General features: G+C 52.1%; 4 protein-coding genes and 2 long non-coding RNA genes across 6 annotated transcripts; 5 read left to right on the top strand and 1 right to left on the bottom strand.

Moving 5' to 3' along the window:
• Positions 1-3: 3 nt before the first annotated feature.
• Positions 4-8,689, bottom strand: LOC135288325 (uncharacterized). The gene is made up of 4 exons (XR_010351501.1): positions 7,848-8,689; positions 6,900-7,084; positions 5,322-5,430; positions 4-1,293 (listed from the first exon to the last, which is right to left on the bottom strand). It is a non-coding gene; the product is annotated as an uncharacterized LOC135288325 (long non-coding RNA).
• Positions 3,768-5,349, top strand: LOC135288323 (loricrin-like). The gene has a single exon (XM_064401683.1). The coding sequence runs from the start codon at positions 3,770-3,772 to the stop codon at positions 5,057-5,059; it is 1,290 nt and encodes a 429-aa protein (XP_064257753.1). The 5' UTR covers positions 3,768-3,769; the 3' UTR covers positions 5,060-5,349.
• Positions 8,690-11,284: 2,595 nt separating the features above from the next.
• On the top strand, positions 11,285-13,521 carry LOC135288379 (uncharacterized). The gene is made up of 3 exons (XR_010351521.1): positions 11,285-11,447; positions 12,096-12,205; positions 13,389-13,521. It is a non-coding gene; the product is annotated as an uncharacterized LOC135288379 (long non-coding RNA).
• Positions 13,522-18,260: 4,739 nt separating this feature from the next.
• On the top strand, positions 18,261-18,572 carry LOC135288241 (putative small proline-rich protein 5). The gene has a single exon (XM_064401593.1). It carries the CDS (start codon positions 18,261-18,263, stop codon positions 18,570-18,572), a length of 312 nt encoding a protein of 103 aa, XP_064257663.1.
• A 2,727-nt stretch (positions 18,573-21,299) lies between these two features.
• LOC135288234 (sperm mitochondrial-associated cysteine-rich protein-like) lies at positions 21,300-21,668 on the top strand. The gene has a single exon (XM_064401578.1). It carries the CDS (start codon positions 21,300-21,302, stop codon positions 21,666-21,668), a length of 369 nt encoding a protein of 122 aa, XP_064257648.1.
• A 2,360-nt stretch (positions 21,669-24,028) lies between these two features.
• LOC135288330 (small proline-rich protein 2F-like) lies at positions 24,029-24,362 on the top strand. Its single transcript, XM_064401687.1, has one exon. The coding sequence runs from the start codon at positions 24,057-24,059 to the stop codon at positions 24,360-24,362; it is 306 nt and encodes a 101-aa protein (XP_064257757.1). The 5' UTR covers positions 24,029-24,056.
• Positions 24,363-26,023: the final 1,661 nt, after the last annotated feature.

Consider the following 26,023-nt stretch of genomic DNA (forward strand, 5'->3'; position numbering starts at 1 on the left):
GATCCAGCGGTGGCTCTTCTGGGATGAAGGTCATCATGGGAGGTGGAGGTGGTGGTGGATCCTCCGGATGCTGCGGTGGCGGATCCAGCGGTGGATCTTCAAAGAGCATGATGGGAGGTGGAGGAGGTGGAGGATCTTCCGGATGCTGCGGTGGCGGATCCGGTGGTGGCAGTGGGGGATCAGCTCAGAAGATCATCATCAGCTCTGGCGGTGGAGGAGGAGGCTCCTCCGGATGCTGCGGAGGGGGATCTGGTGGTGGCTCTTCAGGAGGGAAGATCATCATGGGAGGCGGAGGCGGTGGAGGATCCTCTGGATGCTGCGGTGGCGGATCTGGTGGTGGCTCCTCGGGCCAGACCATCATCATCAGCTCTGGAGGTGGTGGTGGAGGCTCCTCCCAGCAGAAATGTCCCGTTGTCATCCCCAGCGTGGTGTCCCACCAGACCAAGCAGAGCTCCCACTGGCCCTGCCAGCAGAAGTAACAGCCCTGGGCAGCTCTGGTTCTCATCGGGAACAGACGAGTGTTTGGCCTCCAAGTCTTCCCCCAGCACATCCCCATCCCTTGTGTTCCCTTGGTGCTGCATCCCTGTGCTGTGAACTCCCAGGTGGCTCCTCTGTGCCATAAATGTGACGGCAAATAAAGATTTCTGTGTACGGACAGAACTGGTTTGTGAGGTTGCTTTTCTCCTTTGTCAGTTTGCTTCCCAAAAAATGAGTAAAACATCCAAAACATTCTGCTCAGAAACGTTCTCCAGCCTCCAGTGCTGGAGCAGGCACTCATCAACAGATCATTCCTATATCCAACCTAATGTTCCCCTCTTTCATCCTGAACCCATTCCCTGTGTCCTATCCCTGCAGTCCCTGAGGAAAAATCCCTCCAGCTTCTCTGGAGCCCCTGCAGATCCTGGGAGGGGCTCTGGGGTCTCCAAACAACTTCCTCTACTCCAGGCTGAACATTCCCAGCCCTCCCAGACTGGCTTCCTAGGGGTGGGGCTCCTCTTATCAACTTCATGGCCTCCTCTGGACTTGCTCCAATAATTCCATGTCCTTCTTATGTTGGGGACACCAGAACTGGACACAGCATTCCCAGTGGGATTTCACCAGAGCAGAAAAATCCCTCCCTCACCATCCTGCCCACTCTGCTTTGGATGCAGCCCAGAGACAGTTGGCTTTCTTCTCAAAGCTGGAAAATCCTCTTAAAAAGGACTCCCAAAGTCCTCTTTGGAACTGGTGGGATTAGTCTTGAGTCCAGTAAACTTTAAGCCCAGAGGGTTTTTGTTCACCTCACAAACACACCTGGTAGGGAGGAAACAAATTTAGGAATTACACGGATCATCAGCCATGAAACTCTTGATGGATCACGACTGACAGATTCCTGCCTTTTGGAGAAAACTGGAGAGTTCTTTTCCAGGATCATGCCCCACACTGTCAGCATCACTGTGCCTGAGGGAATCTGGTGGGAAAAGGGATCGAGGGTGCTGTAGGATCTGGCAAGGGATTTGTCCTCTCTCATATCAACCACCCACCAAGGTGTTTGCAGTGAGGAGATGAAGAGGCACCACGACCCACCAGCCCTTCCCAAGGGCTCCAGGACTGTGGGGAAAAGGGCCCAGCAGAGCATCACAAAACTGAGAACGTGGCCCCAAAGCCTTTTACATCCCCATTTCCCTTTACCCAACACAGGTATCCAAAATTTATCTCCCTAATCTGGAGAGGATATGGTAGTGCTGACCTTGTGCTCCAGCCATGTTTTTCCTACACCTCTGGCAAACAAATCCATGTGCTACAGGTCCATTGCTTCCAAGGGTCCCACCCTGGGCTCTCCACACTCTGTGGTTTGCAGGAGCTCCTCTCACCACCCCTCCAAAAACCTCCACAGCCTTTCCTCATGCCTGGGTCAAGACGAGCTGCTCATGCTGGGTGTCCCTCTGTGCCAATGAGCTGCTAATCCTGAGTCTAGCTAATCCTAAATCCTAATCTGGGCAAGTCCCTACAGGTTGAAGGCACGGAAGGGATCAAGGTGTTGAGATCCTCAGGAGTACAACACCCACACATCAGAGCTGGGAGCCAGAACAGCAGTGACACCTCAGATCTGGAGATGAGAACAGAGATAAGGCCACGGAGGAACTCCAAAGCTGAACAAAGGAAGCCCCTGCACGTGTGTCCCCGTTGCTGGTGGCCATGTCCCCATCCCAAGGGTGTCGCGTGTGCGTGTTCAAAGTCACGTTTGTGGTGACAACTGGGACCTGCTGCTGCTGTCACTCATCCCCAAAGCCAAAAGCCCTATTAGTCCTTCCTCTATTCAGTGTCCCGGGAGGGCGGATGCTGCTGTCAGGCTCCAAACACGCGTGACACAGAGCTGGTGCTGGGACAGCTGTGCTGACAAACTGTCATCCTTCAGCAGGGAACATATCCAGGTGACTCCCCTGCTCAGGTGTGGGTGGGGTGGCCACTGAAGACCCTCAGGAAGGGGTCCTGTTGAGGTAGAAGTAATGTCCTAGTGTTCAAGGGTCAGGTCTTGATGGCCTTCAAGTGCAAGTTTGAAAACAGAAGGGTTCTAAGGTTTTCCCCACTCCAGCCTGGAGACTGAGACCCCTGGAAGCTGGAGCTGAGCACAGACTTCCACGGAAATCCAACAGCCACTTCCACCTTGGGGTCACAAAAGACTGGAGGAAAAATCCCCTTTGTCACTGTCACCCTCACATCATCCTCTGACACAGATCTGGGCAGCAGGGAACTCCATTGGGGTGGCACCTCTGGCCTTTCCCAGCAGGATGGACGTGCTCCTGCTCCCCATCTTGCCAGTCCTTGAGGGAATTCTCCAAAATTCTCTGTGACTCTGCTCAAGCACATCCTTTATCCTGGTCCTTCCATCACTTTCTGGCTCCAACTCACTCCACTTGGCATCTGCTCAGTCCCCACTCTGTCCTGAGCACCCAGGGAGCTCCATCCCAGCAGAAACACATTGCCCTCCCCTCAAAACAGACCCCCAGATGTCGTTTGTCCCGAAAATTCGGAGCGAGGTTCCCGGAAGGGAATCATTAAGCGGAATTAGCGACTACGATACAGAACGGGGCTGATGCGCCTCCTTCGCATCACCTCTGCTGCAAGTGAGTCAAGGAAGGAGGCAGCTGAGGCCAAGCTCTGTCAATAAATCTCTCAGCATTCCTCAGGGTGTCTCACTTCCCTCGGGAGCGCAATGCAGCCAGTATAAAAGCTCAACTATCCCAGGGCTCCTCACTCAACCCACACCGAGCATCGCAACGTTCCCACCAGCACTGAAGGTAAGTCCGTGGATATGGAAACTTCTGGAACCTCTACGCAGGGAGATCCCTCCACCAGTTTGTCTTTGGGTGTTCTTTGAACTGTGGCGGCTCCACCAAAAACCAACTGGAGGTGCCAACAGAACTCCCTTCCTTAGACAGGGGCGTTGCAGGTGGAACCCTGAAAGCTGAGCTTTCAGCTGCTGAGTCAGTGTGAGACATCCAGAAGGATCCACACCATTTTTTAGGCATGTCAGAGCATGTGTGCAAACCTCGGGAAGTGTTCCCAACCTTCCTGCATGCAGAGGGTTCCCGGAACTGCTGTGACCTGAAGAGAGCTCCCTGGGATGTCACGGCAGGTCTCAGGGTGGGAGTTCAAAGTAGGGCTGCAGAAAATGGGACAAAACGGGGCAAGTCCCGGGAACTCTTCCTGAGCTGGGAAGGCTCAGTTGCATCTCCAAGATTCTCCTTTCTGACAGCCCCGTTCCTTGCAGGGTCACTGCTCCAAGATGTGTTCCAGACAAAGCTCCGGAGGCTGCCATGGGATGTCTTCCCAGTCCAGCGGGTGCCACAGCGGAGGCTCCAGTTGCCACGGGAGCGGCTCCTCCAGTTACCAGTCCCAAGGCTCCTCCTGCTGTGGGGGTGGAGGGGGCTCCGGAAAAGTCATCATCAGCTCTGGTGGTGGAGGAGGGGGATCCTGCTGCAGTGGGGGCTCCTCTGGATATGGGATAGGAGGGGGATACGGTGGTGGCTCATCAGGATCAAAGAGCATCATTGGAGGGGGAAGCGGCGGAGGATGCTCAGGTTATGGCATGGGAGGAGGGTACGGTGGTGGCTCTTCAGGATCAAAGAGCATCATTGGAGGTGGAGGTAGTGGAGGTTCCTCTGGATGCTGCAGTGGGAGCAGCTATGGAATGGGTGGAGGATATGGTGGTGGATCTTCAGGATCAAAGAGCATAATTGGAGGGGGAAGCAGTGGTGGTTCCTCTGGATGCTGCAGTGGAGGATCCAGCTATGGGATGGGTGGAGGATATGGCGGTGGATCTTCAGGATCAAAGAGCATCATTGTAGGGGGAGGTTCCTCTGGATGCTGCAGTGGGGGCTCCTCCAGCTACGGAATGGGTGGAGGATATGGTGGATCTTCAGGATCAAAGAGCATCATTGGAGGTGGAAGCACTGGGGGTTCCTCTGGATGCTGTGGTGGAGGATCCAGCTATGGGATGGGTGGAGGATATGGCGGTGGATCTTCAGGATCAAAGACCATCATTGTAGGGGGAGGTAGTGGAGGTTCCTCTGGTTACTGTGGTGGAGGATCTTCGGGTTATGGCATGGGTGGAGAATGTGGTGGTGTGTCTTCAGGAACCAAGATCATATTGGGAGAGGGAAGCAGTGGAGGTTCTTCCGGATGCTGTGGTGGAGGATCCAGCTATGGGATGGGTGGAGGGTACGGTGGTGGATCCTCAGGATCAAAGAGCATCATTGTAGGGGGAGGTAGTGGAGGATCCTCTGGATACTGTGGTGGAGGATCTTCAGGTTATGGCATGGGAGGAGGGTACGGTGGTGGCTCTTCAGGAGGGAAGACCATCATTGGAGGTGGATCCTCAGGATGCTGTGGTGGAGGATCCAGCTATGGGATGGGAGGAGGATGCAGCAGCGGCTCCTCGGGCCAGACCATCATCATCAGCTCTGGAGGTGGCGGCGGAGGCTCCTCCCAGCAGAAATGTCCCATTGTCATCCCCAGCGTGGTGTCCCACCAGAGCAAGCAGAGCTCCTACTGGCCCTACGGCCAGCAGAAGTAACAGCCCTGGACAGTTCCAGTTCTGAGCTCCTGCCACGGCTCCTCTTTGCCTGGCTCTGCTGCCTGGTCCTTCCCAGTGTGTCCTCTCCTGTCCCCTGGACGCTGCACCCTCGTGTGAGATCCCCAGGATTGCTCTGCTGTGCCCTGCTCCTGGTGTTGGGGTGCCTTTGATAATGTTCTGCCACTTTTGAAAACCAATAAATGTTACAATTGCTCAAATCTACCCCTTTTTTGGGAGTTCACTTCTTTTTTGCACTACCAACCTGCACTTCATGTTCTTGGGATGTAGAAATGTCTCTGATGAGATGTTTCATTCCACACCACCCAGTTTATTGTCCCAGAGGTTTTGCACCTTCATTTTCCACCTGGGCTCTGTGAAGGAGGAACAGAAGACCCCAAAATTCGAAGGAACCACAGCACCAACACCCTTTGGTGCCTGGGCATGGTGCAGGCCCTCTGTGTCCTCTGAGGTGCCAGCACACAAATGACCACCTCTGTGGACCTGATGGGAGATGTGACCAGGCCCAGCAGGTTTAGTCGGGAAGAGCAGGGACTGGGGATGACCCAACAGCAGCTGGTGATGCCCCAGGTGGGCAATAAAACATCCATGACAACATCCACAGCCTTGCCATCCTCCCTCTTCCTGCAGCAAGCTGAGGGAACACCCTCAGCTGTACCAGGAGTGGCTCAGGGTGGACACCAGGAGGAATTTCTTCATGGAAAGGGTGGTCAGGCCTTGGATGGGGTTGCCCAGGGAAGTTTGGAGTCCCCATCACTGAAGGTGTCCAAGGAAGGATTGGATGTAGCACTCAGTGCTCTGGACTGGCTGACAAAGCTGGGACAGGCTGGACCCGATGGTCTGGGAGGGCTTTTCCAACCTCAGGGATTCTGGAATTCCATGATCTGTACACAGAGGGAAGCCTCACCTGCCAACTAGTCAACCCAACCCCAGATCGGGCAGGCGGAAATAAAACCACCATCAAATCTCTCAAGCACCTCCAAATCTTCCTCCTGGCCTCAAATCCCCCCCTCCCCAGGCTTTGCACCCTGCCCTGGCAGCACCCCCGCCCCACGCATGGATTTCTGCCTGGGATGGGGCTTTGGCCAAAACTGGGACTTTTTGTCCCCACAGCAGAACTCCCCGGAGCCGGTCCAGCTTCCAGGAGGGGCCGGGCTGGAGCAACTGGGGTCTGCGACCCCCACCAGGCCCCGGTGCTCGTTCCAAACCGGGGGAAGGAGATGAAAAAGAAGGAAGGGAGGGATGTGGAGGCATAATCCTTCATTAAAGCGTAATCCAGACAGGCTGGGTTTAATCATCAGTACATTCACACCTCCGCAAATTCTGCTTTTAAGATCTCTTTGGGCACCTCCAGCACCCTTGCAAAATTCCCACTTAGGGCATCAATCACTTTGAACGGTCTTCTGGTTCATATGCAAATGTTTTCCTCGGAAAAAGTTCCCCCTGGAGCCACCGGGGAGAGATCAGATTGTCACCAGAGTTTTGGGAGCTGTTCCTCCCCTGTGCCCCACTGTCCCCGCTCTCGCTGTGCATTCTACACCCACAACCCCCACCCACCTCTCCCGGGGCTGGGGGGCAGGAGGGTTCCTGTGTAGCCCAGGGCAGGGGCACAGGAATAGGCTCATTAAGCAGAAGTAACAATTACAGCAGCGAAATGAGCGGTGTGCAGGGAGATATGGATCGGGAGTCAAAGCAAACACTGAAATGGCAGTTCGGTAAATAAATCCTTCTCATTCCCGAGGGTGTCTCACTTCCCATACATGTTAAACGCCATATAAATGTTCCTGAGGCTGTTTAAGCTCCTCATTCAGTCGACCTTTACCTTCTAAATGTGTTTCCGATGGCTGAAGAGGGTAAGTCTGGGGTTTTTTTCTGGGATTTTATTCTTTCCTAGTCAGGGGATGCAGCTCATTTGATACCTTGGCTGGTGCTGGCAGCAGGACCCCTCTGCCTTGAGCCAATTCCTGGGGATCTGGGTGGGCTCCACCTCTGTTCTGGGTCCAGTCCCTGCGGAGAAAGGTGAAATCAGGGCACTAGAGAGGGATGCAGAGGGATGAGCAGGGTAAAAACCCGGATGGGTCTGTGGTGGGGCCAGCATGTGGGGACTGCACAACCTCTGTGGGTTTGAATGTGCAGGACACATTTTTATATTATTTAATAACAACCCCGAGCTGGACCTCAGAATGGCCACGACCTCCGTGTCTGGGCCAATCACCTTCTATAAAAGAATTTTGGAGCTGCAGTAACAGAGCCAGGATGGAAAACTTTTATTCATTGCTCTTGCAACAAGTCAGGAACAGAAATTAGGATGATCCGTGGTGTTTTTGCAGCTCTGTAGACATGAAAATGAGTGGGGGAAACCATGGCAGTTACTATAGGGAAAAATAATACATTTCAGATTTTATATTTCAGATTTTGGATTCAGAACATATTTCAGCTTTTGGATTCTCTGGAAATAGAGGTAGAAAGAGGAAAACTATCCCAGGAAGAGCCCAGATATCCTTGGATTTGAAGGACAGGGGCTTGGAGCAACCTGGTCTAGCAGAAGGTTTCCCTTCCCATGGCAGGGGGTGGCACTGGATGAGCTTTAAGGTCTTTTCCAACCCATACCACCCCACAATTCCACGATTCTCTAACAGCTCACTTTCAAAGCCTAGAATTGCCCCAGTCCCTGACCACACCACCTGGCACCTCCCCACCTGCCCTGGCGCCAACACAAAGCAAAACGGCCCAAATTTTGGGATGTTTTCCTTTCCTCTTCCAGATTTACCACTATCTGCGACGGAAATGCTCCCGGCGGAACCGGGGCTACAGCCGGGAGATGTCCCTGAGCCACCGCGGATTCTGCTCCGGGGACTTCGCCAACCGCCACGGCCGTGCCTCCTTCTCTTACGGCGGGGAAGGCTCCGTCACCTACAGCCGGCGACCCTCGTCCTGCCCGCCCCCGCCAGCGCCAGCCCCCTTCAGCATCTCAGGGAGGTTCTCGTGTGACGCCGACGGGTCCCTCGTGGTCAGCAGTGGGGACTGTGGGGTCACATCTGGCTGGGACCCCGTGGTGGGGACGGTCCCGGTGTACGGCTCCGGAGTGGGAATGGGGTACGGCAGCGAGGACTTGGGGCCGGTCATCAGCAGCTCAGGGGGAGGTGGAAGATCCATCTACCATGGAGGGAATTCAGGAATGGCCGAGGGAGCAGGGGCTGGGTATGGATACTCTGCACCCCTGAGTGACACCCTGAGCACTGGGGGGGTCTCTGAGGGCTCAGGGTACTATGGAGGAGGGTATGGATATGGGGCATATGGAACTGGGGCATTCCACGGCCCGGAGCTCGGCCCTGAGGGTGGGGGATGCGCCCAGGTGGTGCAGCAGAAATGCCCCGTGGTGGTCCCTCCCATCAAGAGCCAGCAGTGTAAGCAGAGCACCCACTGGCCCCCCATACAGAAAAAGTGACTGGCCTAGCAGCCTCTCCCACGTCTCAAAAGTGCCCCTGGATGTGCCACGGTGGAATTTTCACCCCCGATGGTGTCACTACATCACAGAGCTCTGCATTCCTCACGTGGGGCTGTGCTGACAACAGTCCCCCAGGAGCTGCTGGAAAAAGGGGGTTGTGCTGTGGTGATGGGAAAAGATTCTTTTCTCCATCTCCTCTGGATCATGGGTTGGAAAATAAAACTTCACATTCTGTGGGTAGTTTCAATATTGGGATGATTTCTTTCATTTCTGGCTCCACTCAAAATGCAAATGTGTCCTCAAGGAGCCTCCACAACACAAAGGGCCTTTTTCATATGTATTTTACACCCAATTTAAATGTAAATTTTATGTTAATACAATTAAAATACATCACTTTCAACTGCCAGAGAAGTTCAGGTGGTGCCAGACTCTCCCCAGTGGTGCCCAATGACAGGACAAGGATAAACCAAACCCCAATTCCACCTCGGCAAGAGGGAGAATTTATTTCCATGGAGGTGGCAAAGCTCTGGAACAGCTGCCCAGGGAAGAAGTGGAGTGTCCACTTCCAGAGATACCCCAAACCTACCTGGACGTGTCCCTGTGCCCCGTCCTCCCTCAGGAGATGTCCAGAGATCCCTCCCCACCCCAACTACTCCAGAATCCTGGGATTCTGCTCTTAACCTGGCTCTTGCTGGAGCTGCTGTTCCCACCCCACGGAGCCCTCACGAGCCTCATTAAGGAGATCTGCCAATCTCCCGGGGGATTTCCGACTGATTATTATTTACAGCGTGACCTGGCAGTGAAAGGTTGTTTACCTGGCACCAGCTCCCAGCTCCTGCCCCGGAGATGGCGAAACCCCGAGCACGTAGAACCTCATGCATGAGGCAACTCCAAGGAGCTGCTTGGCTTCCTCCCCATAACCTGCTCATGGCATTTTTTGATAGGATCAGGCCCTAAATTAGGCACGGGGAGAGGATGGTTCCAGTGCTGGTTGGGACGTGGGGTTTGCCCAACATTTAATCTTCTCTGGGCTTGTTTGACTCATCCAAATACTTGTTAGGAAGGTTAAAAAAAAAACACCCACAGATCTGAGTCCATTTAAAAGTGAGACATAAAATCACATTGTTTGTTTTACTTTCTGCTTTCACCCACCTGGGGGGATTTTGACTTTTTCAACTCAATAAAAATCTAGAAAACAGCCCTGGAACACCAAAGACCCAAATCCTCTCAGCTCTAAACCCATGTTTGATGCCACAGGATCCTTCACACATAAAGTGTCGTAAGATCATCATGTGGGGACAATTACACAAGACTTTGTCACCAGCCCTATTAAATTCCATTCTAAAATTAGGCAGCGTTATCATTTATTTGCATTTATTTCTATTTCTAAAATCTACCACTTCATTACTGGTATTTCTGTGGGTTTCCTTCCTTCATTAAGGGAGAAAAAAAACTCTGAAAGCTCAAACAAATTCCCAGAGAATTCCAGAAAACCAAGCCCGGAGCCTTCAAATATTTGTGTTTGTCCAACTGACCGAAAACCACCTCAAAATTTCAGTCCCTCCCAAAACAGAGAAAACAGAAAACACTTGAAAATCCCATTTCTTATTCCCTGGTTCTTGAGCTCCTATCAAAAGGCACTCCCAAAGTTTGGATGGTTCAATATTTAATAAACCCAGGACAGACAGCTTTGCACCCAAGGCTGGACACGAGGAGCCAGAGCTGATCCGCCCTCCCCAGAGCTCAGCTCCAGCCTGAGGCTGGGAGGAGTCCCAGGCTGGGTTTTATCCTTGGCACAGCGAGGTTTCCTCCCCTCTCCTTGCGCAACAGGGCAGGGACGAGTCATCCTGTGAGGAGCTCTGATAGCACAGGAGTCATCCCAAAGCCTGATAACATCCAGCTAGTTCCCAACTCTGATAAGCCAGGACTCATCCCCAGCTCAGATAAGCCAGGACTCATCCCGAGCCTGTTGGTGCTTGTCAAACCAAGGCCCCTCTCCTGCAGCTGTTGGTAAACAGGCTGAGCAGTAAACACAGCTCTGGCTTCTGGATGAAAGTCTCCAACTGGCGCCTCTTAATAGAAACTCCAGGAATTGTTTCAGTGATAGCAAAGGGGAGCCACCTCTCGGCTTCAGGGCATCTCTGCCCAACCAAACCTCATGGCTCCATGAGGGAGTTCAGGTGGGAAATGAGTGAGAAGACATCAGGAGTCTTGCTGGAATTCCATGGTCAGGCCGGGAAATGAGGGGAAATGAGAAGTCAGGCTGTTGCGAAGCCACGGTTGCATCCACGATTGCACCACCTCAGTACTCTGCACCCAGGTGCTCCCATCCCGCCTCAGGGAAGAGCTGGTGGAGCTCGGGATGCATGGTGAGCTCGGATGCGTGGTCTCTGACCCAGCATTTTACTCACAGCTTACTCACGGCTGCAAGGTTTGCACAAGCAGCTTCCGTTGGCGCCAATTTCCCATCGCGGCTCCAGAGCTCGGCAAATAAAATTGAATAAAATATGAGAAAAAATGGAAATTTCCAAAGAAATTCTGTGTGGGGCATCTTGGGGCTGGCCAGGAAAAACGTCAGCAATGAAAATCGGTGGTGACTGTGTCAGCGATGGTGGAATGGCCGTAAAATCAGGTGGGATGGAAACTCCAGGAGTAGATGTCCAAGTAGATGGACATAGGTAGGGAATCACAGAACCATGGAGCCATAGAACCACAGAAGCTCAAAATCCCTGATATCACAATCACAGAATCCCGGAACGGCGGGGGAGCAGGGTCACCTGGAGCAAGTGACACAGGGACACATCCAGGAGGGTCTGGAATGACCCCAGACACTCCAGCTGTTCCAGGGCTCTGCCCCACTCCATGGGGAGAAGTTCTCCCTCATGCTGAGGAAACCTTGTTAGATTTTTGGGGAATTTGCAGGTAGAAGCCAACACTTCCAACAGTGGCCTGTGCCACCAGCTGGGTTTGCCACGTCACCTCCCCGGCAGAGCCTCCCACAGTGGCCACAGACTTCACCATCCTGGTTTTGTTCCTTTGGGAAATGACCCTGCCAGAGAAGGGACCCTTGACTCAGTTCTGGTACCTTAAGGTGGCTCATGGGGTGAAAATTACTTTAAAGATGTTTTCTAAGCACATCCAACCAGGACTTTCTAAGAATTTGCCATTTTTCATGGGGAGAACCTGAGAATGGTGGTTTTTCTCCACAAAAGCCCCAAGGTTTTTCTCCCACCAAGACCAGTCAGGGAGGGCCGGGCACTGGGACCTCTCCTTCCTGCCAGACTCCAGGTGAGAGGTTTCGGGAGGACAGGAACCCCAAAACTCACCACCTTTGCCACCCGTTTTGCAACCTAAAATTCATCGTGCCGTGAGGGTGAGCCAGCCGGGCCGCCCACACGGTTTTCACTCAGTGCCCGCCAGGGGCAGGGTGCAATTAAAGCTGTGTAAGATGAGGAAGACAATCCAGAGCCTGACAAGTCAATCAAAGAAATCGGGTGGAAGGAGCTTTTGAAGGTAGTGGGTAATTAGGGGTGGGGCTGTTTTGTAAATACCTTGGTCATTTTTCCCCAGGGGGTTATTGCATTTTCAGGAAGGGACTTGGGAACTGTATAAAAGTCCTTGGAGGGGAGAGCAACTCATTCACTCAGCTCCGCTCCTCCTCAAGAGCCTTCACAGCCCAGGTGAGTGCCTGCTAACCTTTAATTCCTATGAGAATTCCCTGCACTGAGCTGAGCTTTGCTCAGGGGGCATTTCCTGGGGTTATTGAGAGCCAAATCCTTGGCTCTGTGGCTGGAGCTGTTTTGTGCTCCCAAAAATTAGGACTGCCTGTGCTGAGAAGCAAAATTTATTACCTGTAGTTCTATTTGGATTACTCTGGTGCTTTCCAGTATCTAAAGGACAAACTGGAAATTAATCAAAGCAAAGAATGGGATTTGGGGATGAATGGGAGACAGCAGGCTGATCTTTCATAAGACACCTCGGGGTTATGCTTTTAATTAATTTTAATTGCTTTTATAAACCTGCCTCCTTTACTAAGCTTCTTTGGAAAACATTCAGGGGCTGAAAGTATTAAAACGTCCCTGAAGAAATTTAGGAAAGGACAGAGAAGGCGGATTTAAACTGTGAGAGGAAGAAGCAGCAGGATCCTCTTCCAGCTCAGCATCCCAGATGCCTTTTGCCTTCCTGAAATCCCAGCAATCCTCGGCAGGGGGTTGGGATGTGCACAGATTTTCCTCATGCTCAGGAAATTGGACCTGGAGGGAGCAGAGGACACAAGGAGGGAGGAAGGCAGAGGAATTTATCTTTATTTTGGGCACCTGCCTTTGGAAGTGGATTTTTCTGGGGCTCTGCCACCAGTCCTGGCTGTGCCAGGGACCCTCAAGGCTACGAGATTTTTGGGATTCTTGCCAAGATGCCTCTTGCTGGTGCAGGATATCCCAGCATCACAAAGAGCATCTGCTCCTCCAGAAGCATCCTGGGATGCCACCAAGGAAGAACAGGGAAATGGCTCAAAAATAGCAGGGAAATATTTAAAGGGAGAGAAGGGAAATGGCTCAAGGAAGAAGAAGGAAATGGCTCAAGGAATAACAAGGGAATGGCTCAAAAAATAGCAGGGGAATGGTTCAAAAAATGGCAGGGAAATGGCTCGAGGAAGAACAGGGAAATGGCTCATGGGACCCAGCAGAACCAGAGGCCAGGGCTGCTGTGGGAACTCGTGGGGGTGTTCAGATGGTCCATGCTCATCCAGCACTGCAAGAGCAAAGCCCCAAACTGGGTGAACTGGGCGGGCAGAAAAGCAAATCCTGCTGGGGCATCTGGGAGCGATGGGACCTGTGCCTAATGCCAAACCTCTCTCCTTCCCAGCTTTCCAACCTTCTCTCACCCAGCCCAAAGATGTGCTCCCGTGAGAACAGAGGCTGCCACAGCTCCGAGAGCTCCTCCTGCCACGGCGGCAGCTCCTCCTGCCACGACAGCGACCGCTCCTGCCACGGCTCCGAGGGGGTCGTGTGCCACGAGGTGACCCCGGTGCCGGACGTGACCCCCGTGGTGGTGCTGACCCCTCAGTGCCCGGTGGCCACCGGCACGGGGCAGGTGCCCCTGGCCCAGGTTCCGTGCCAGCAGCAGCAGCAGCAGATCAAGCAGCCGGTGCAGTGGCCGCCGCAGCAGAAGTGAAGGGCTCGGAGCTGCTCCTGTCCCCTGTCCCTGAGCTTGGACAGGCCCTGCCTCATCCCTCCGGCCCCTTTCCCTCCTCCTGGGAACCCCAAGTGGCATTAGTGCGGTGGAATTGGGATTTGTTCTTCGTTCCCTGCTCCTGTCTCCAGTAGCAAAGGTGTGATACTGAATTAAAAACTAAAGCTCATCAAACGTGCTGGCGTCCTGGTGTTTTTCCACTGGTTTTCCTTATCTTTGGCATCCTTCTCAAGCCTGTCTGGGCTGAGGGGAGCTGCTTTCCACAGCTCCCTTCCCTTCCCATGGCATTCCAGTGGCTGGGGTGGCTCAGCCCTGCAGTCCCCACACCTTGGGCACCTGCCAGGCTGATTTCAAAAGCTGTCTGGGGCAGAAGGTGCAGATCAGCCTCTCTGCAATCCCAGCCCTTGGCTCAGAGCCTCAGACTCTCACGGGCACATTGTGAAGGGTTTGCAGTTTCTTCATGGCTGGTGAGAGCAGAGCAGGCTCTGTCCAGGAAGTCTGGGAATCCCTGATCTCCATAAAGAGGAGGACACGAGCAGAGGAAGGACCGGCTCGTGCTCAGTGTCCCTTCTGACCCCTATAAAATGGAGAATTTGGGGTTAAATTGGTCTTTTCTGCAAGGGAACTCTCCCTGCTTTGAAAATCCCATCACGAGTCTGTGTTCCCTGCAGGAAATCCCAGAATCCCAGAGGAACTGAGGTTGGAAAAGCTCTCCAAGACCTTTGAGTCCAACCTGTGCCTGATCCCACCTTCTCACCCAGTCCAGAGCACTGAGGGCCACCTCCAGGCTTTCCCTGGACACCTCCAGGGATGGGCACTCCAAACCTTCCTGGGCAGCCCCTGCCAAGGCCTGACCACCCTTTCCATGAGGAAATTCCTCCTGATGTCCCTTCTGAGCCTCCTTTTCTCCCAGTTGAGCCCCTGCAGAAGATCTTCAGACCCTCCTGCTGCTGCCCCAGCCCCTTTCCCAGCTCTGTTCCCTTCTCTGGACACACTCCAGCCCCTCAATGCCTCTCTTGAGTGAGAAAAAACACTCCCAGTTCCTTCCAAGGTTTAAACTGACCTAAACCATTAAAGTTCTGAGCCCCCCTTGTAGATGTGAAAGGGAAAAAAGGAATTTTAGATCTGCAGTTGGATTTCTCACTGCCCCAGACCCCCCCGGGCCGATTTCTGTGGGGACTGGGGGCTCTGTGGGATGAGAGAAGCACTGTGTGTAATGCACAAGACATTTAATTAGCCAAGGGTTTGTGCTCAACCTTTGAAAGGAACAAGAGAGGTACTATTAGCACTTGTTTTATTACTGCTCTTAATTAAAATAACAAGGAGCCTCAATGCCAGGTGTGAGGTCAGTGATTGCAGGAGCGGGGAATGAACATCAGGGTTGGGAACGTGCGGCTCCATCCTGGCACGGGGACATTGAGGGATGCCAGTCCCCATTCCCAGCACTCCTCACCCACCCTGTGCCCACCCACCCATCCAGACGAGCGGCTCCAGGCCGGGTTTGAGTCTGCCTTTGTGGGAAGGGCAGATAAAATCTCCAAGGTGAATCCTTTCCAAGCAATCCAAGGTTTCACCTACGCTCCTGGCTGAGCCGGAGCCATCCAGGCTGCGTCACTTCATGGAAGGAAAGACTTGGCAAGGGCCTGAGGAGTGGTGACAAGGAATCTCTCCCAAGCTGGAGTTGTGTTATCTCCACACACATCTGCGGAGGGAAGCAGGAAAGTCTGCAGGAATCCAGCAGGAAATTGTCCCCACCTTCTCCTCCCACAAAGGCCACAGCAGCGAAGGTGCTGAACCCCTGCAGAGAAATCTTCCAGGGAAAGCCTCTCCCCCTTGCAGCAAACATAGGTGGGTCCAGGCAGAGCCAAGTCTGGTGTGCAAACACGGAAAATTTTCTGTAAGTGTTCCAGACTGTTGGTGAAACCCCCTCAGTCAACCACAGGGAGTGGCAGTGCTGTTGCTGGGCTCCAGCTGCTCATCCCAGACCTCCTGGAGCTCATCCTGCACCTCCTGGAGCTCATCCTGCACCTCCTGGAGCTCATCCCACACCTCTTGGAGCTAGAAGCTTCCACAGTGAGCCACTCCTGGAGAATGGGATCTTTGCCCTCTCATGACCTCAGACGTTTCTGTTTCCTGCCCCACTTCCTGATATTTACATCTGACACCTTTTTTTTTTTTCATTTTTCCCTCCTCACCTCTCTCAGGTGACAGCAAATCTCCTCCCACATGTGGCCAAAAATCCCTGAAGTGCTGCCTGATCACAGCCTGACCCAAACCTCACAGGAAGGTGTTATGGGTTTGTTCTGTGCACCAGAATAACGCAGCTCAGCTTGTGAGTGCTCCAGTCTGAGGGATCCCGGTGAGTCAGCAGAGCATCACCCCAAATCCCTCGTGCCTCACTCCTAATCCCCAGTGCCATCCCAGTGTTGACACATTCCTGCCTTTTATGGGACAAGAAGATGTAATTGATGGGTCGGATGGGCATGACTTGTACCCAGGCATGGGAGACCAAAGTTCACCCGTGATTCACGGGAAAATCCAGGTTCTGAAGTGTCTCCTACATCACAGTGTTATGTTTGTGTCTCCATCCCTGTCTCACCATCCCTGAAATCTTTCCGGATGTGCTGGAAGCAGAACAGCAACAGCAACACTCTGTCCCTGCTAAAATAAAAAATTCTGGGTAAAATCAGAAGGGAAAATAACCAAAACCCCTCTGGGAGGGTGAGCAGGGCTTGGGCCATCCTGGAGGTGTGCAAGGAACACCTGGACATGACACTCAGTGCTCTGGTCTGCTTGACCAGGTGGGGGTTGGTCAAAGGCTGAGCTCAGTGGTCTTGGAGATCTTTTCCAACATCAGTGATTCCGGAAATCTGGGATTCAGCTCACCCCAAACCACCCTGTCCTGGCATTTGATACCATTGCCCCCAACAGTTCATTGCAAGACCAGACTGAAACAGCACCTGAAGCCTCAGGCTGGGTTTGCTTGGCCAGGTTTTGGTGGATGGGGATCCACAGAGGTGGCAGAACCTGTGGGCCATGGACAGGAACCCACTCTGGGGCAGGTGGGGTGGGTTTGGTGGCAGAACCTGTGAGCCATGGACAGGAACCCACTCTGGTTTGGTGGCAGAACCTGTGAGCCATGGACAGGAACCCACTCTGGTTTGGTGGCAGATCCTGTGGGCCATGGACAGGAACCCACTCTGGTCTGGTGGCAGAACCTGTAGACCATGGACAGGAACCCACTCTGGTTTGGTGGCAGATCCTGTGTGCCATGGACAGGAACCCACTCTGGTTTGGTGGCAGATCCTGTGGGCCATGGACAGGAACCCACTCTGGTTTGGTGGCAGATCCTGTGGGCCATGGACAGGAACCCACTCTGGGCATGTTTGGTGGCAGCACCTGTGGGCCATGGACAGGAACCCACTCTGGTTTGGTGGCAGCACCTGTGGCTTTGGTGGGCACCTGGAGGAGAAATCCTTGCTGGGCCACAGCAAGAAGGCGGGTTGGAATGATCATTGAAGGACAGATTTGGGCTAGTGCAAACCTCTTATTGAGATATCCGGCCCCATTGTGCAATTCCTGTGCAGAATTCCTGCCCTAAACCTAATCCTCGGGGATTAACATCAATAATTTTTTTTCGCACGGAGGTCGATCACGTGGAGCTCCTGGTCCACGTGGCCCTGAGGAATTTGGGATTACAAACACCTCGTCTGCCTGATCCACATTGTCCATGAACAGATCCATTGGTCACTTCCCGTGAAATTCCTTCCAATCTCGTTCATAGGGACGTGAAGGAATTAATGAGCTATTAATAATTACAATGTTAAAAGCACAGAGCATCAAAGGGAAAATACGGGAAGCTGAACACAGCGGATAGAAATGGGCTGGGATCTGTAATTAGGGATGCCTCATGTCCCAGATAACCCTGTGGAAAAGTATAAAAGGTTTCCCATTCCAGTTTCCTTCACTCGCTGCTCTGCTCCAAAACAGCTCCATCCCCACTGCTGGAAGGGTGAGTCCAATTTTTCTCTTCCCCTGGAGTTTCTTTAGGAAACTGGAAGTTTTTCCCTGAGTTTGGGTAGAATTGGAGTGTTGGACACTCCCTCCTCACCTCTGGATCTTGGTTGTGCTGGAGACCAAGATCTTGTTACCCACAAGAGCAAATTATTAAAACAAATTACAATCAAGGCTTTGAGCAGAGGCTCAAAGCAAACCAAAATAACAGAAAGGGTAGAAAATACAGACAGAGGGTTTTGTAGAAAAGGGGCTTGGAGGTTTCCAAGCAGGAGGAACCAGAGGATCTGGAGCTGCTCATGGGAAATTCATGTTAGGACCAATTTTTCTCTGGAAATCAAGTCCCCTCCGAAAAGTTTCTGGGTTTAGTGAGGGATTAAAGCATCTCCCAACAACACTGACCCCGCTTTCTCACCCCTGAAGAACTGAAAATTAGGAAGAACATGGGGAATCCCAGAACAAATGTCTATAAGCTGGTGCGGGCCGTGACCGTTCCTCTCTTCCCTCCAGCTCTGCCACCTCACCAGGACGATGTGCTCCCGCAGATCCTGCCACAGCCACGAGACCTCGTGCCATGAGTCCCGCTCCTCCTGCCACGACTCGGGCGCCTCGTGCCACTACACCATCCAGAGGCAGCCTGTGCAGAAGTTCAGCTACGTGACGCCCTGCTGCGCCCCGGTGCAGCCCTGCTACCCTTCAGTGCAGCCCTGCTACCCTCCAGTGCAGCGTTACTGCCCCCCCATGCAGCCCTGCTGCCCCCCAGTGCAGCGTTACTGCCCCCCGGTCTGCCCCCAGGTCACCAAGAACATCTGCAAGCTGCCAACATCCTACCCCAAGTACTGAGGGCACGCTGGATCACTCCTGCCTTGGATGCTCTCCATGCCTGAAGCTTCAATCGGTGGCTCTTTATTCCCATTTTTAATTTGACCCTCGAGTTCCTCGTCTGTGATTAGAATTGGGCTCCTTGTTTTGCTCTAATTTGGTTTAATTTGCTCGGCATGCAAGACCCAGCTCAGGTTGCTTCCCATGAAGCTGGGAATGATTCCTGCTGCTTTTCACCCATCTGACAGCCTCCAAAACAATAAAATTTGATTTCCAAAAGTAAAAGAAGTTCATGGTCTGTTTATTCTACGATGTTTTTTCTTCAGAATAATTGTTACCTCTGACTTCTTAGTCACCACTTCTCCCTCTTTTCCCCTCATGCTGATCACAAAATGCCCCTAAAAATTCAAAATAATAAAAGCCGTCGATTCCAGAGTCATTCCTGGAGCAGCTGAAGGCTCAGGGAGCTTGCCTGCACCCTATTAATTCACACATTGATACACGGAATAGGTATTTATACATTTATATCTTGGGAGGGTGGCACAGGTGATTCCATGGATGCTTGGAAGTTTCCGAGGCCAGGCTGGACGGGGTTTGGAGCACCCTGGGACGGTGGGAGGTGTCCCTGCCACAGCAGGGGTGGCACTGGAGATCTTTAAGGTCCCTCCCTATCCAGGCCATTCCAGGATTCCACTGAAGGGAACTGAGTCCCCTCCTCAGCAGCTCCTCACATTTCATTTGTCCCTCTGACTCAGAGACACAAACATTTTGAGGTGTCTAATAAATGCAAATAAGCACCTCGTGGCTTTTCCTAGCCCTCCATCTTTCACTGAGCTCCAAATTACTGTTTTCAGTGACAATTGCAGGCACTTAAAATAAATGTGAAATCTCTCTGGGCTTTTGACAACCTCAGACTTTCCTTATCTCCCAGTCCAGCTGAGACACTGGTTCCAGAACAGGCTGTGTGGCTGCATCAGCTTCCCTAAGACCTCAGCAGCCAGACTCAGCTTGAGTTAATAACCCTGAGAGTTGAATGAGATGTTCTTTAATGTCCCTTCCAACCCAAGTCACTCCATGATTCCCTGATTCCACGGATTCCTCCTGCCTGACGGAGATTTGACTCAAGAGCTTCCCCCAAAAAGGAGTTTAATCCACCCAGATGAAGCATTTCTACATCACAGCAGCTTCCAGAAGACTTCAGATTTTCCTAAGCTCTAAAAGATTTTCCTAAAATCTTTTGGGTTTCTCAACCACAGCCTGACAAATAAAATAAAAAGATTCATAGAATTGTAAAATAGTTTGGGTGGGGAGAGACCCTAAAGATCATCTCATTCCCCAACCCCTGAGTTGTTCCTGTGGCTCTCACCTGGATAAAAGTCACAGGAAAGGGACAATCACCCATTTTATTGTCCTAAAACCTTGGGCTGCTCTGAGAGAAACTTGGGACCAAAGAGTGAAATGGGGGAAAGAATAAAAATTACAAAACTGCTTAAATGAAAGAGGACCCTCCAGAAATCTGGGGTTGGCAACAGGTAAAATCCTCACACAAACCCTTCTGGTGAGGATTTGAAACCCCCTCCATCCAGGAGGAGCGCAAACAGGAAAATATCGTGGCACAAACAAAAAACAGCTGATGGTTGGGAAACGGAATGGAAAAAATTGGGATTGGGGGATGTTGTTCTGGCGTCACCTCCGGAGTAGAGGCGCTGGGTCCCAGGTAGTCACCAGGACCTCCCTCTAATGAAGTTCTTGGGAGTTGTGGCTCTTAATTACAGTGCCTTGTGTCAGGGGAAAAAAACCTATCAATCAAAATGTGACTCTGCCATGGAGAACCAGGGGCAGCACATGGGGAAGGAGTCAACCCTCCGGAGTTGATGCAATCCCGGTTGCCCAACGACAAATCACTTAATAACTCCAGGGATAGGTTCATTTTTGCCACGGGAATATGCAACTGCCTCCAAAATTCCCTTCTAAGCAGATTGGGAAATTCCTCACTTATTAAAGTGCTGAGGAAAAAGTCATCGTTGGTTTTTCTCCTGACTGCGTCAAGTCGGAAATGCTAAAAATGAGACACAGAGATAAATATGAATATGAGGTTTTGTGTCAGCATCGCCATGAGGTGTCTAATTCCCAGGACAACCCTTTGGGAGATATAAAAGTCCAGCATCCCCTGTCCATCCTTCACTCAGCATCAGCTCCCCGAGCTCTTCCTCTTGCTCCTGCCAAGGGTGAGTTGGATTGTGTTGATTTATCGACTCTTGAGCAGCCTAAGTTCATAGAGTTCCGTGTTTAGACCTTGCCTTTGTCTCAGAAATTCCTTATTTTTGATGGCTGGGTATCTGAACAGGCACAAGGAGTGCTTGGTTTTCTCACGGGTGGGATGGCAGGAAACAAGGAGCAATTGAAGGAGCAAATCTGCAAAGCCAGGGAGTCTTTGGGAGCCAGCAAGGTAATTCACTCCCAGACTGGCAGGAGATGGAGGCAGAGAGAGCTCAGACAAGTCAGAGCAGCTTTAGAAGGAAATTCTTCCTTGAAAAGCCAACAGGAGCATCTTGGGAGGGAAATTCCCATCAGAGCCACACCATCACGGAGTATCCTCCAAAAGGAAGGGACACCATGTCCTGAACATCCCAAAACAGAGGGAAACAACATTTCCCATCCCAGTCCCAAAGAAGAGCCAAGGAGGGGGCAGCTGTCCCAGCCTGACCATCTCTCTCTTCCCTCCAGCTCTGCCAGAACTCCAGCAAGATGTGCTCCCGCGGGTCCTGCCACGACTACGAGTCCTCCTGCCACGGATCCCGCTCCTCCTGCCACGGATCCCGCTCCTCCTGCCACAGATCCTGGTTCTCCTGCCACAGATCCCGCTCCTCCTGCCACGAGCCCGAGCCCTCCTGCCGCTACATCCAGAGGCAGCCGGTGCAGAAATGCACCTACGTGACGCCCTGCTGTCCCCCTGTGCAGCGCTACTGTCCCCCTGTCCCCTGCTGTCCCCCTGTGCAGCGCTACTGTCCCCCTGCCCCCTGCTGTCCCCAGGTCCCCTGCTGTCCCCAGGTGCCCTACTGCCCCCAGTACACCAAGAACATCTGGAACCTTCCACCGGCGTGCACCAAGTACTGAACAGGATCCAGCCCCGGAAGCCAGAGCCGCTGGCTCCTCCTTTGGACACCCCGACCTCGGCTTGTCTCGTCCACGCTGAAACCCCTGGGTCTCCGCCATGTGGGGATGAAATGCTCCCCTAATTAACATTTATGGTGTCATTCTTGCTAATTATTCGGGAAATGTCCTTTTCTAATTATTCAGGGTGTAGTTATTTGTTGGGAATCTTTCTCTGTCTTGCACTTCTGTTTCAGACTCATCTGGGTGTGGGAAGCAATAAATCTGATTCATGAGAACCTCGTTGCCTTTGAATTCCTTTATTCTCATTTTCCTTGATTTTTTTTTTTTTTGGTAATTTTTTCAGAGGTTTCCAAATCAAATATCTTTGTATTTCCAAAGTATCCCAGAATTTGGTGGCAAATAATTCCCACGTTCATTTGGGAATGAATGGAAATCAGTGAAGAAAAGGGGGAGATGGTGATGGTTAAAGATTGGACTCGATGATCTCAGGGGGCTTTTCCATCTCAGTGATTCCAGGAAATTAAATGGAAGGGGAATAAGTAGGCCACATTGCTCCTTCTCAGTATGCAATAACTTATTCTGAGCTCCATTTCAGACCTTGGATATAAATTTTCAAATATTTGAAAGCCTCTGAGCCTCCAAAAACAGAAGGCCCAAATTCCTGTGAAAGAAATGTGAGCAAGGGATGATGGGAACTCTTCTGGGATCCCGTTTTACTGAACAGGCCTTGAATTTGAAAGGTTCAGAGATGTTTTTTGGGCAGTTTTGGAAGGCTCTTGAGGAGGTAGAAAGATTTTGGAGAGCATCAATGTGGACGAAAGGAGAACTGTCACACAAGCTCCCACTTTGTCACCTGGGTGGCTGCTGAGGGACCCTCACCTGAGTCACCGAATGTCCCTGAGGAATTCCTGCCATCCTCCCTTGCTCCACAAAACTCCCCATGAGGAACTGGCTGCCTTTACCATTGGGAACAGCTGTGGGACACCCCAGTTTGGGAGATTTTCCCTTCCCAGTCAGTGAATTGCTCTAATGGGCACCGTTTTCCCAGGCTGAGGAGTTTCATTTCCTTGCACTTCAAACTGAGTCAAACAGGGCCAAAAATCCAGCTTTAGTGCCCAAACTTCCACCAGGAGTGACAAAACCCAGTATTTGCTCAAGCTTCAGCTCTTCTCCTCTGAATCCTTTGGTGAGGTCAGGTGAAAAAAATGTGAGGGATTGCAGAAGGAATGAGAAACCAAGGAATAGGAAAATTTAATGTCTTCAAACCTCGTTCAGAGCTCAGGGTCAGATGTTTTTCTCTTTAATAACCTGTGATTCATGTGGAACAACCTGATGGGATCATCCCAGTCATCTGCCAAGTTGAGGGACACGTGAAGAATTAGGAACATTTTATTTCTTGCCAGCCCAGGGAGCCGAGGAGATCCTGACGGATTTTCCGGCGTTGTGCCATCCCAGGAATTGCAGGCGGTAATCCCATTTCCTCTTGGCACTCAACAACAGGGGAATTAAAACCCTGACCTGTCACCTGCACCCAACGGGAGACCAAACCCAGGAGTCAGCGTTTCTGAGACTTTTCTGTGCCTGATGCAATCCCGGGTGTCCCTCATCCCTAATTAACGCCCGTCACATCAGTGTCAGTCTCCAGGAAATGGGAGAGAGCTGCCCTTCCGAAATCCCTGCCGTAGGAATCACCAGCGGGACGGGGCCCGGTGCGTCAAGGAGGGAACACCTAAAATCAGGGGAAGTGCAAACATCTGCGGGATTGAGCGCAGAATTAATTAAGGTGTCATCGTGAGGAGGTGCCTCACACCCCAAATAACCTCGGGAGAGGATAAAAGGTCCCTCAGCCCTGTCCTCCGCAGTCGCTCGCCTTTGCTTCCAGAAACTTCTCGCTGCAGCTGAAGAGGGTAAGATCAACGTCACCATTTCTGTTCTTTAAACCTCCACGAGAGGTTTTTATGGATCTCGTGGCAGCTGGGATTTAGGGAAGTGCCTCCTGTGTATGCTGAGGGAGGGAGGGATGGGGAATGGCGGATGGAGGACAAGGATTTCTGGGAATCCTGGGAAAGATGCAGCCCCCGGAGGGATCCTCGGGTGACACAAATGCTGCTGGAGCTGGGGCTTGGCAGATGGGCTCCTGGGGCTCCAACTGATTCACAGGGACCTGATTTCACACCCCAATTCCCAGAGCACACCAAGCAGACCTGGCAGGATCGAGAGGGTGTTGGGTCTGGATTAGGCAGGGGAAAAAAGGAGAGAAACAGTTCACAGGAGACATCAAGAAAAAATATTATTAAAAAGAAAAGTGGGGATATAACAAGAGAACCAGAACTTCCTCTCACCACATTGATCCCTTGCTCCAAACAGCCTTGCCAGAACTCCAGCACGATGTGCTCCCGCGGATCTTGCCACGACTACGAGTCCTCCTGCCACGGATCCCGCTCCTCCTGCCACGGATCCAGCTCCTGCCACTCGAGGCCCTCGTGCCACTACACCATCCAGAGGCAGCCTGTGCAGAAGTTCAGCTACGTGACGCCCTGCTGCCCCCCGGTGCAGCCCTGCTACCCTCCAGTGCAGCGTTACTGCCCCCCCATGCAGCCCTGCTGCCCCCCAGTGCAGCGTTACTGCCCCCCGGTCTGCCCCCAGGTCACCAAGAACATCTGCAAGCTGCCACCGTCCTACCCCAAGTACTGAGGGCAGGATCCAGCACCAGGATGCACCAGCTTGCTCCTCGCCCGCAGCTTCCAGCTCATCCCAGTGCTTGTGGCTCTGCAGCTTTGTCACTTCTCTCCAAGAAAAACCTTCTGAAACTGCCAGAGGTGGTGCAGTTTTAGGATGAAACCTCTCGGTTTAAGGAGCTCTGAGCTGTTTATCTTTCCTCTGCCAACGCTGGGAATGGTTCGCTTCTTGCTTTGCTGCTTTGTCCTTCAGCAAGACAATAAAAATGGTGTTTCAAGCCAACTGAACAGTCCCGGATGTTTTCAGTCACTGCTCCATTAAATGGGCTGGGTCAAGGGGCAAGAGGGGCATTGAGGGGCTGGAGTGTGGCAGAGAAGGGAAGGGAGCTGGGGAAGGGGCTGGGGCAGCAGAAGGGTCTGGACAACTCCTGGTGGGGGTCAGCTGGGAGGAAAGGAGGTTCGGTGGAACATCAGGAGGAATTTCCTCCTGGAAAAGATGGTCAGGCCTTGGAAAAAGCTGCCCGGAGAGGTTTGGAGTGTCCATCCCTGTAGGTGTCCGAGGAAGGCCTGGAGGTGGCACTCAGAGCTCTGGGCTGGGTGACAAGGAGGGGATCAGGCACAGGTTAGATTTGGTAGACTGGGACCTCTTTTCTCTGGAATTTCTCTGGGATTCCATACTGGTGTGGTGGCAGCTCTGTTTTCCTGTGGGTTTGAAATCATAATTTAATCCCTGGAGCTGGAGGAATGCCAAGAAAACATTAAATACATGGAAAATTCCTGCAGGGTTGGGAGGAGCTCGTGGGGTGAATTGCTGGGGGAAACAAATCCTTGCCCTAGGCTCAGCAGCTCTTTGGGTTCAGGTTTACACGTTACCTGTGTGTTCATGTTTTCCCCACGTGTTTCTGCTTTCAGAGCCACTGCTATTTTTGGAACCAAAATAAAATCAAATCCTGCAGGATTTGGAACATGTAACAGCCTCAATTAACCAGTTTCTGCAGTGTAAAATAAGTGAAGGTTTCCCCAGCGTGATTCATCCCTCATCACCCATCCCTGGCGTGGGAAACAGCCTGGAATGAGCTGAGTGCTGCAACAGCCACTAAATGACCACTTGGTCAATAAGCAATTGGAATTAGTTATTTATAGGTTCTGGAGAAAATGCTCATTAGAGAGGAATGGGTTAAAAAGGAAAAGTTGAGGTCGGGACAGACACCAATGAATGATTCACCTGCCTGGGGGTTCTTGCCCTTGCTAAGAGGTGGCTCAGCCTCACAGGAGCCTGAAAAAATGATTTTCTTACTCATTCCTGCCCTGCCTGCAGGTGGGAATTGAGTTAGTGAGGTTTCACGGCCATAGCAGTGGTTTGGTCTTCAAGCAGAGACTTTCACTTCCCTGTGCTGCCCCAGCTTCCAATTTTCTCCTCCATGACTGACCATGGCACGTTTTATTTCCTTTTCCAAATCTGGAGAAGGCCATAAAGTTGATAAGAAGCCTTTCCCCCCTGGACCAGGCTGGGAATGTTGGGAATGTTGAGTCTGTGGAGACCCCAGAACCCCTCCAGGATCTGCAGAGGCTCCAGGGAAGCTGGAGAGGGACTTCTCCTCCTGAACTGCAGGGACAGGACACAGGGAAATTATTTCAGAGTGATGGAAAGGAGTTTAAGGTGGGATGTAAGGAGGA

This window comes from Passer domesticus, chromosome 32 (assembly GCF_036417665.1).
Source record: "Passer domesticus isolate bPasDom1 chromosome 32, bPasDom1.hap1, whole genome shotgun sequence".
Taxonomy (NCBI): Eukaryota; Metazoa; Chordata; class Aves; order Passeriformes; family Passeridae; genus Passer; species Passer domesticus.